The 11665-nt window shown below is 34.4% G+C and overlaps 1 protein-coding gene across 1 annotated transcript; it reads left to right on the forward strand.

Moving 5' to 3' along the window:
• Positions 1-458: 458 nt before the first annotated feature.
• Positions 459-11309, forward strand: LOC108686096 (mediator of RNA polymerase II transcription subunit 12). The gene is made up of 12 exons (XM_018191184.1): positions 459-1005; positions 1448-2211; positions 2306-3086; positions 3523-3848; positions 4100-4631; positions 4709-5302; positions 5388-7102; positions 7336-7764; positions 7882-8359; positions 9557-9837; positions 10575-10736; positions 10849-11309. Exons 1-12 carry the CDS (start codon positions 459-461, stop codon positions 11062-11064), a joined length of 6825 nt encoding a protein of 2274 aa, XP_018046673.1. The 3' UTR covers positions 11065-11309.
• The last annotated feature ends 356 nt before the right edge of the window (positions 11310-11665 follow it).

The following is an 11665-nucleotide window of genomic DNA, read 5'->3' on the forward strand; positions in this document are numbered from 1 at the left end:
CATGTCTAACGTGAATTGACGTGAATTGAAACCGTACATAGACACTAGCTAAAAACAGATTGAAACATCTGTAGTTTTTGAGATAAGCCATCACCACATTCGTGCGCGCGTTCACAGATATTCTGGAAGCAAGATGAGCAGTGCAATTATGTAAATATATTTGCTCCAGTTTGCTCGCTCTTGATCCTTTCATGATGCATATATGTATTTCAACGATATATCCTGCCTCGATGATACGGTGACATTGACAGTTTCATTGCGGCTCGATGTAAATGTTATAATTGTGATAATGCGCAAAAATATAATTAAAACCTGCGATGTCGATAGATAGACATTGCGTGACATGGTGCATACTCTGTAATTAATACAGAGGACTTGTTCATATTGATGCTTGACAATGCTCATGATCGATTTTTTATTATTTAACGACTTTGTATCTTTTTGCGTCTAATTATATCATGATGGGAATATTGTATGAGAAAAGGCCACTGAAGAGGCCGAGGCTGGGTCCCCCAGATGTTTACCCTCAAGAATTGAAGCAAAAGGAGGACGAGCTCTCGCTTACAAATGTGAAACATGGCTTTATGGCAACTACGACCCAACTAACAGATGAATCTGGAACAGGCAGAAATTATAATGTCACTGCTGCTAAAGTTGGTGCATATTTCAATGCAATTCTCGCCAAGAAGGAAGAGCTTGCGACAATGCCTGACACTGGTAGGAAGAGACAGCAGATCAATCCCAAAGACAATTTTTGGCCAGTAACAGCAAGGACTAAGAATGGCATTGAAGCATGGTTCAAGGATCTTTCGGGCAGCAAGCCGCTAGTCACTCTTGCAAAAAAGGCTCCGAACTTCAATAAAAAGGAAGAGATTTTTATGATGCTTTGTGAGTATCAAGTACCAATGCTGAGGGCAGCTTGGTTTATCAAGCTTAGTTCTGCTTATACAGTTGCGGTCTCAGAAGCCAAGATAAAGAAGCGTCAGTTGCCTGATCCAACTACAGGTAAGTAATTTTATTTTTTGTTACCAAAAACTGTTGATCAATTTAAAAAAAATTATTGTTAATACAATTGAAAAATATGTAGAAGTATAATATTAAGAATTATATTTAAATTATTCCTCCATAGCAAGGGTTATGCAGATCACAATAGAGTCAGAAAGAAAATATCATGTCACTGTGAGATTGTCGTAACAAAATAATGCATGTTACAAAGATGTACATCATTATGACATTGTTGTGACATCACATTTGTGATAAAGTGGTGACATTTGTATGTTACCATGACATAATCATGATTGTTACAATGTAACTATGATGTTTTTTGCTATGGAGGTTAATATATGTTATATTTTTATTAAACTTATTACATTATTTGCTTTATTATAATTAAAATTTATCTTTATTTTGAAGGATATTAAAAATATGATTATTTTTATTATGGTAGAATGGACAGGCACTCTCATAAAATTTTTGAAAGATCAATTGTCTAAGTTGCAAGAGTACTATCACATGGGCAATCATGTAGCTGCTAGTAATAATAATAATATGACAAACAATTCCTGCAACAACAATGGGATTACTGGAACAAACAGCAGCAACAGCAACAGCAGCAGCAACAGCAGCAACAATAACAGCAACAATAACAGTGTTAATAATAATAATAATAATAATTCAAGCAATAACACAAGCAATGGCACTGGGAATAATCAACCATCCACACCTACCTCGAGCAGTCAATCTGTGACAGGCAGTACAATGAATGAAGAGCATAAATTAGCGCTTAAACAATGGCATTATTGCGTACAATTGGCTAAATATATGTTTGAAGAAGGCTTATTGGATAGACAAGAATTGCTACAGTGGATTCTCGAATTGCTAGATAAAATTAGATCTTCTCCCTCGGAAGATGGCATATTGAAGCTCTTATTACCATTAGCTCTGCAATATTTGGAAGAGTTTATACAATCTGAATTACTAGCCAGACGATTGGCATATTTATGCTGTCGTAAATTGGCACATATGTGCAATAATGTTGAGAGCAACAATAATCCACAGAGTCCGTCCATTACTAAGAATGAAGTTAATGGTAGTAAGGATACTACTGTTGCTGTCCAAGGATCATTAAATCTCTTGACAGTTGCTTTTAATGATTATTTGACTTGTGCACATCACAGAGATGTAATTTACAGTTTATCTACTATAATACAGGTAACATGACAGTCATTATCATTCTATATTATTAATTAATATTGTTTGTCATAAGAATTAATACTATTATGTGAAGAAATTTATTGAATTTTAGGTTATAACATTAGAGTGTCCCACAGCATTGGTTTGGAATAGCGTTGGTGAGGGAAAAGCTCCATCAGTTTTGAATGGATCACCTTTAGATTATTTACCATGTCCTCCTGCAGCTTTGCCGTGTCCACCCGCGAGTTCTGGAAATCCTACAATGAAACAACTAAGAATTGCACAAGAAAATATAAGAGCTCGATCACAGGCAGCGGAAGGTAGATGGTCATGTGACAAGTGGCAGCAAAGCAGTGCTGGAACAACAACTACTAAAGTATTAGCTGCATTGGATGCTCTTGATCGGCACAGTTTTGATAAAATGGACGCCTCTAATTCTCTTGACACTTTGTATGCAAAAATCTTTACACCACCTCCAAAAGATAATTCTAATGAACGTGACACAAAAACAGAATATAATCCACAACAGGATTCAGCAGTAGTTGAAATCTTGTGTGAATGGGCTGTGAGTGCTGAACGTTGGGGAGAACATAGGGCGATGGCGGTTGCTAAGCTTCTTGAAAAAAGACAGAGTGAAGCTACTGGCGAGACTAATGATAACGATGATAAAGACAGCACATGTAGTAATGGAAGTCCACCTGTACTTCCAATTTTTCAACCATTGCTTATGAAATTCTTAGATATGGACGCACCGGTACTCGATAATACTTCGAATCAATCTAAGGCTCAATTTACAAATTTAGTTCATCTGTTCTCAGAATTAATAAGGCATGATGTTTTCTCACATGATGCGTACATGTGTACTCTTATTTCAAGAGGTGACCTTATACAAGGTATATTTATATATTTATGTAAAAATTTTTTAAATATTTTAACACAGTTTATAAAAAAATAATTGTAATTGAGAGACAAAGAATTATGTGGATTTATATTTTAAAATTAAAGGATGTGTTATAAATATATTTAATGTAATTATTTGGCACAAGAGATGCTGTAATATATTATTATATTAAAAATAAGTAAAAATATTTCAAATACAAACTTTAAGACTTTACTTAGTTTGTTTATTATAAAGTTCATCTTTTTCTAGCTATCTTTTTCTAACTATTTATCTCTAACTCTTAGAAAAAAATATAGAATAAATTAAATCGAGATTAATGTTAATTTTGTATTGGAATCGGGCCTAAATGATTTATTCTCTATCGATTAAAATATTCTAAAAATTTTGACAAATTTGCCTATGTAATTATAAAATTTTATTTTAATTAGGTCCAGTTGCTAGCAAACCCGGAACACCTAGCAACAGAGAACCAATCGATGAAGATAGTCTTTTTCCGGGTATAGATTTAAAGCCGACTAAATTGGAAGTATCGGATCATGGACGTACTATGGATTATGATGACAGTAAAATTGATGACGATTTAGATAAGATATTGCAACATATTAAAGAAGATCAACAAAACAGCATGGATGCACCGGATAGTCCCAAAGAGGATGCATTGACTGGTCACGGAGGTCATGAAAGTCTCGATTCAAAAATGCCATCAAGTCATAGTAGACATTTATTATACACCACTCATTTTCCGCTACCACAAGTAATTTTTTAAACATATTTTTCTATTAAATGAAATTTAAATGAATTTTTAAGGTCAACTATAGTAGACATAAATCCCTCTATATCTTTATAATAATACTTGTGAAATATTTTATTGTAATTATTAGATATAGATTATATACATTTGCTACAATATTAATATTGATAAATTTTGTATATATATAATTTATAAATATTTAATTTATTGATTATATATAAATATACATATGTATATATATATATGTCTCTTAGGACGAGACATGTAGTCAGCATGATTGCAATCAGCGACACGTATTGCTTTATGGTGTTGGACGTATCAGAGATGAGGCTAGACATGTTGTTAAAAAAATGACAAAAGAAGTGTGTAAATTGTTTGGGAAAAAATTCAGTATTGATGTTGCTGAAGGAGGCAAAGTAAAGAAACATTCTCGAAGTGAATTTAATTTTGAAGCTGTTACTATGAAATTCCAAAATCTAAGTTATTTTGATCAACATGTTGTAACATGGCAATGTGCAACACAAGTAATAGAAATGTTGAATACATTTGCATTAGCTGGTTCATCTTATTTACCAGTTCATGAGCATGTAGCCTTTCTATTCGATTTAATGGAACTAGCATTAAACATATATGGGCTAATTGATGTTTGTATACAAATTCTGAAAGAATTACCAGAAGTGGAGGCACAATTGACAGCTAGAAACAGTCAATTAGTTCGAAGTTATACTACAAATCTAAGTTTATACATAGTCGGCGTATTAAGGAGATATCACTGTTGTTTGTTATGTAAGTATTAATGCTATTTCATACATATATTTAATGATTTTATACATACATTATATACAAAAATTATTGTATTATAGTATCTCCCGAACAGACAACAGCGGTATTTGATTTACTCTGCAAAGTAGTAAAACATGTATCAAATCCGAGTGATTGTAGTTCTGCCGAACGATGCGTATTAGCGCATTTATACGACTTATATTCAACGTGTTCTCTCTTGAAAACAAAATCACACGGAGTAGAAGCATTTAGTAATGCATATCCGAAAATTCGTGCTGCTCTCTATAGCACATTGCAGCCAACACCTTCGAGTCACGTTTATAATTCGCAATTTATGGTGGATGTCTTCACTAGTCCACGAAGAGGTGGAAAAATTGAACCACAATGGGCGAGACAGTTGAATGAGACACCAGCCAATCGTTATAGTTTCGTTTGTAATGCAATTGTTGCAGTTTGTAGTGAAACTGATAATGATAAATTAAACGATATTGCTATAACTTGCGCAGAATTAACTGCTTGTTGCAATGCTCTCAATGCTGAATGGTTGGGAGTACTTATGGCACTTTGTTGCTCTTCCAACAGTTCTGCTTTTTATATCGATGTTTTAAATCAAGTTGATGTACAAGATTTAAGTATACACAATTCTTTAGCTATATTTACATCGATTTTAATTGGTAAGCGAAAAAACGTTTTGCATTTATTAAAATATGTATTGTGATATCTATTAATCTAATAATTTATAACTTATTATGTTTACAGCAAGGCATTGTTTCTCTTTAGAAGATTTCGTTGTGCATATAGCATTACCATCATTAGTGAAAACTTGTAATGACGGTCGCGGAGATATTGATATTGAAGTCGAAGCAGGTGCACGTTTAACTTGTCACTTATTATTGAGACTCTTCAAAACCGTCGAATGTCCGCAACCGGCTTTATATTCGGTCAGTACGAGTCCTCATCCGCTTCCAAGTGGAAATTCAAGAGGTTACAGCATAAAATTGAGTTGCGATAGGCACTTATTAGCAGCTGCACACAATAATATAAGAGTAGGACCAGTACTCGCGGTTCTAAAGGCTATATTAGTTGTGGGAGATGCTACAGCCGCTAAACAGCCTCCGAAGAAAGTTGATATACCTTTGAGCCATTCCACTAAAGGAGGTGGTCCGGCCAGTGTTGGAGTCGGAGTTGGAGTAAGCAGTAGTGGGCCTGGTGAACTATCAATCAGTCATATTTTGGGAACCAGCGATATTTTAGGAGGTGGCGATGATCTTGGCCTTGATCTAGCAATGTCTTCGTCCAGTAGTAGCGCTGGCATGACAACTGAAAATGTCAAGGGATTTTCTGATTTTGCTCATCATGTTTTGCGTCAGATCTGCAGTCAGGAATGGGTATTGGAAAGATGCTTACAAAATCCAGAAGAGCTTTGTCATCAAGACATGCTGTTAGATAATATGCTGACACCACGACAAGCTCAAAAATTATTACATATGATTTGCTATCCTGAAACGCCAACCGAAGCTTTTATTGATCAAAAAACACATATTACGAATATTTTGGAAAATTTGGAACAATGGAGTCTAAGAATGTCTTGGTTAGATTTACAGCTTATGTACAAACAATTCACGCCAAGCTCCAATGAACTTTCTCAATGGTTGGACACAGTTGCAAAAGCTGCAATCGATGTTTTTCAATTGAACAATACTTTAAGTAATAAATCTGACAAAAAATCAGGTTCTATATGGTTAGTTGCTCCATTAGTCTCCAAGTTGCCGAGTGCAGTACAAGGCAGAGTTTTAAAAGTGGCAGGACAGGTATTAGAATCAGGCAATTGGTCGAAAACAGCAGGACGCGAGAGAGGTAGATCTAAATCGCCTTCACTGTTTAATCATCAACCATTTTTGTCACTTGTCTTAACATGCTTAAAAGGTCAGGATGATCAAAGAGAAGGTTTATTGACATCTCTACATTCACAACTTTCGCAATTTTTAAATACTAGTAAAGAGGAGAAACATATTGGTTCCGAAGACCCTAAAACTAGAGAAGTATTACAAGATGCTTTGCAATTAAGATTCAGTCTCGTCGGAGGTGTGTTTGATACGATACAAAGAAATACGACTGCTACGACAGACTGGGCGATTCTACTAGTTCAATTGGTCAGCTACGGTGTTATAGATTTGAATAATAATGCAGAATTATTTACAACCGTTATAGATATGCTAGCAACACTGATTCATTCCACGTTAGTATCAGATTCGCAGTCCGAGAAAGATGAAAATAAAAAACACTATCAAAACCTAATGAAAAAATTGAAAAAAGAATTAGGTGATAGAAATTCTTCGAGCATTCGCTTTGTAAGACAACTTTTACCGTTACCGAAGTTGACTATGGAAGTTATTACATGCGAACCTGTTGGATGTTTGACTGATACTAAAGGCAATAAGATCGCTGGATTTGACAGCATCGATAAGAAACAGGTATATTTCGATTTCTTTTGATACGATCGATTTCTTTCTACTTATAGAAATATTTCTTTTCATTATTACAAAAAGACATAAAGTACGTTCCATTTCATGCATGCTGCACATGATATATCATTTTATCCTTGTTGTTCACCGAATATTAAAGAAAGTAAAATACATCACGCTGCGCGAACGCAGCCATAATGTTAACATATTTAAAGTGTATAATGTGTTATACTTAAAATTAGGGATTGCAAGTATGCGATTCTCAAAGAGTATCGGCATGGGAACTCTTAGAAGGTCATAAAAATCCTGCGCCACTTTCCTGGGCTTGGTTTAGAGCTGTTCGATTGGAACGCAAACCACTTACATATCAAAATGCGCATAAACTGTTGCGATATCATACGCATAGTCAAATTCGTCCAGCCAGCCATTATTTAGATCCACCTCCATTACCACCGGAAGATCTGGAGCCAGACAAGAAAGAATTGGAACCTGGCAAAGCGGATACTCCAATGAGTATTGATTCACCAGGTCGAGTCGGCGGCAGTGTCGGTAGCACTGGAGTTGGTAATGTAAATACTAATGGTAAAGGAAAAGCTATGAGAAATAAACGACATAATAGGCGAGCAAAAGGTGCCGCTACACCTACGACACCTATATCGCAACAGATGCAAGTAAGTTTAATTATATGCAATAATATATTACAATTAATAGATAGATAAGAATTATCAAACAAAAACTAAACAAAATGTTATCTTTACATTATCCTTCTTTCCTTTCATTATTAACAGCAACCACCTCAATTACAACAAATTGCATTTGGTAATCAACAAGCTCCTGTTGCGCAACAGCCCGGAATGTTTACTGGGCAACCTCCACAACCCCAACAACAATGGTACAGTAATCAGCAAACTCATACACCCGCACAGCAATATGGATACAGTCAACAGTTACCACCTACACCAGTTGGTGGACCGCGCTATGAGAGACCAGGGATGAATAATCAATCTAAACAAGCTTTGTCGAATATGTTACGCTTACGATTACCCTCCAATCAATTCATGGGCTCGCAACAACAACCACCAACCGCTACACCAGTTGCCGGACCAGGCGCATTCCAAGGAATGCAGAGGCAATTCATCAGGCAACAATTGAGAGCGCAGCATGGAGCACCTGGCATAAATCCACAACAAGGCATGTTTGCAGCTCAGCAACAGCAACAGCAGCAGCAACAACAGCAACAAGGAATATATGCTGGAATTCAACAAGGTACAAATTAAGAAAAAGATCTCAGGATGTTATCGATCAAGAATTGTGTTTAGCAGAAAGAAGCATGTCTTAATTGTTATTTAATTTTATTTTGAATTTCTTCGAGCGATCTACCATTTTTAGTAGTCTTATTAAGTTATCTACATTAATTTTTCTAACATTAAAATTATAATGAGTAAAATAAGGGCAACATATTATGAAATACTAAGTAAAGGTCTAATCTAATATGAAAAAAGTATAAATACTAAAATTCTGTTCCCGATTAATTTCTATTATCAAATTTTAAATGTCACACTGGCTCTACACCGTCTCAAAGAGATCATGTAGCAAAATCCCTTCATGTATAAAACTTGCATTAGCAATAGCTGTAGCCATAGAAATACATGCCGAATGCATGCTTATCACCAGCCATGGAAACACTACGCTGTCCATGGTGGAATTAATAAAGTGAAGCACACTCCTGTATATGTGTAAGAGAAAGAATTTGGATAACATTTGATTGGTTGTTCCAGTATAAGTGCTATTATTGTATAAGTAGGAAAGTACATATTGGGGAACATTTGATTATTTTTAGTATTGCTACCGCCATTATGCGCAATGTTTCACCTTATTAATTCCATGACATTGTCTCTCTCTGAGTGTTGCACTAATGCAGCCAAGAAAAAACACTACTAAAATAATATGGAAAAAATATAATATTAGTAGTCATAGAGCCAATTGGTAGGTCCCATTTTTAGATAAACTATGTGATAATATTCCTATTTGGTAAACAAAAGAGTAAAAGAGTAAGAGCATAAGAGAGTAAGACAATGAGCTGAAGTTTATTAAGGCCCAATTTCACAATTCACGGTTAACTCTTAAGGTTCAACTTATTCATTATCTCTTTCCAATTCTAGAATTAGAAAGAGATGAGAAACAAGTTGATTCGATTAAAAGTTAACCGTAAGTTGTGAAACTGAATCTAAAAGGTAGAACAACTTAACTATAATAGGTCTATTCTTTATTTTTAGTGAACAGAGTTTATTTTTACAGTCTGAACTAGTATATCTTTTTTTCACTTCAACTTATTGCACTGTGTGTACTAGTTCAAGTGCAGGAATAAAAAACAGATCTAATGCATTAAATGCTAATGTCTTATTAGATATAATCAATATTTGTATAATTTTTAAACGTACTTGGATTAATTTTTCTCTATAGGTATGAATCAAAATTATGCGGGATATGGCGGACAACAAATGATGCAGCAGCAACAACAGCAACAGCAACAGACGTCGCAACAAACACAGCAACAGCAACAGCAACAGTTGCTTCAACAGCAGCAGCAGCAGCAGCAGCAGCAACAGCAGCAAGGAATCTTGAATCAACAACAAAGTATGATGTTCCCTAATCAGCAGCAAATGATGGGTCCACAAAGGGGACAAGAGTATATACCACAACAAAGAATGCAGCCTAGTGCTGCAAGGCCGCCATATTTACAGGTATGTTTAAGTATATGTTTTAAACATTATAATGACATAAGATAAATAACTCAATTCTATTCATTTACAATTTTAGATTTGTTCTTTAATTTTTATCGCTGTATTTGAACTACTAAAATTTTTTATCTTGTTTTTACGAGCTTTCACTAAACTTCAAATAAGTATGTCTGTATCTATTTGATTTTAAATATAACAAGTGTATGTTAAACCAATCACAAAGAAGAGACCTGTTTCAAATATACAATATAACAAATAAACTACAATTGAACCGATGTATTAATTCTGTAGCTTCTTAATGATATTTTTTATGTTTAGGATAATAATGACATTATCTTTAGAATATAATGGCATAAGAATAATGTACTTTCTACAATAAGTCATTATCAAAGTTTAAAGTTTTAAGCTGTAAGAAATGGATCAGTCATAGTCAAATGGGAGAAGACTAATCGACTATAATTAATCAATTTCTTATGGTTTAAGATTTAAAGCTTAGGTAATTGTAAGAAATTTAGAGGAAATAGGTACAACAGAGAAGCTATCAGTGTTAGGACTGTGTGGCTCGATGGAAGTCTTCTATCTAATATGAAAGAGATCAGGCTTCGGTTCGAATCCTGGATTCGTTCTATATTTTTCTATTGTCGCTTATTTCTTATAGTATGGCTTATTGTAGAAAGCTCATAATAATTGCATTTTTTAAAATTTAATGATATGCTAGAAAATATATCTTGTTTCTTTAGGCGCCAAATGTAACGATGAACGCAATGGGACCAATGGGCGCAGGTGTTCAGAACCAACCTGCTCCTCCGTACCGACAATCCGCTGGAAAACCAGGTGCAGTAGGCGTAACGGGTGTAGGTACGGCCAATGTCAGCTTGCAGCAAAATCAACAATTCCAACAGGTATGGTCTGCGATATCATATATCACATTATGACATCATCATAAGATATATTGCAAAAGTGCAATATTTATAAAGAATTTGCAAAATGTTGTTATTTATTATCTTTATATAGCAACAAGCGATAAATCAACGTATGAGGCAACAGATGTTGGCTATGCAGCAGCAACAACAACAAGCTCAGCAGCAACAGGCTGCACAACAGCAGCAACAGCAGCAACAAGGTGCTGCTGGTGGCCAACAACCAACGCCTCAACTTGTGACACACTTACAGAGACACTTGAGTCAACCACCACAACATTCCTATCAACATCAACCACCACCTTATTAAAATAGAAAAATTGAATTTATTTAATCTGCTGATTGAACACACTAATGTAGTGTAAAAGTGAAAATTTCGGTGAAAACAGATTTATTGAGTTTCAAACTTTATACTGTTAAATGAGTAAACAAGTAGGGATGTACAGATCGTAAAATTACCGAATATCCGAAAAGAATGTGACATCGAATATCCGATCGGATATTTTTCCGAATATGCGTACAAATTTTCCAAAATTCTAAAAAAAAAAGAAAAGCAAAGGAAAAATAATGATAATAATTTTTTTTATCTCCTAAAAGTGAAAACGAAAAGAAGAAAGTAAACTGTGAAAGAAGTTCAGTTGAAAAGAATAGAATTCTGTATCAATGACATAAACTTTCAATATAAAATTTTAGCCGAATATTAATAATATCCGACCAGATAGTAAACAAACTGGATAATACCGGATATATATGGATATTTTTCGATGCATCCCTATTTACAACAAAGCAAAAGGCATGTTCTAAAGAAAGATTTTTTTATCAAACTTGCTATAATTTTTTATCAGTCAATATTTTATATGTATTTTACTATATTATACATATGTACATACACATATATATATATATATATA

This window comes from Atta colombica, unplaced genomic scaffold (assembly GCF_001594045.1).
Source record: "Atta colombica isolate Treedump-2 unplaced genomic scaffold, Acol1.0 scaffold164, whole genome shotgun sequence".
NCBI classification, from domain to species: Eukaryota; Metazoa; Arthropoda; class Insecta; order Hymenoptera; family Formicidae; genus Atta; species Atta colombica.

Bases quoted from the DNA above. Each gene is read 5' to 3' on its own strand.
- LOC108686096 (XM_018191184.1), top strand. From the start codon at position 459: ATGATGGGAATATTGTATGAGAAAAGGCCACTGAAGAGGCCGAGGCTG. The intron at 7,765-7,881 runs GTAAGTTTAATT...CATTATTAACAG, and splicing joins CTATATCGCAACAGATGCAA to CAACCACCTCAATTACAACA. The intron at 8,360-9,556 runs GTACAAATTAAG...TTTTCTCTATAG, and splicing joins ATATGCTGGAATTCAACAAG to GTATGAATCAAAATTATGCG.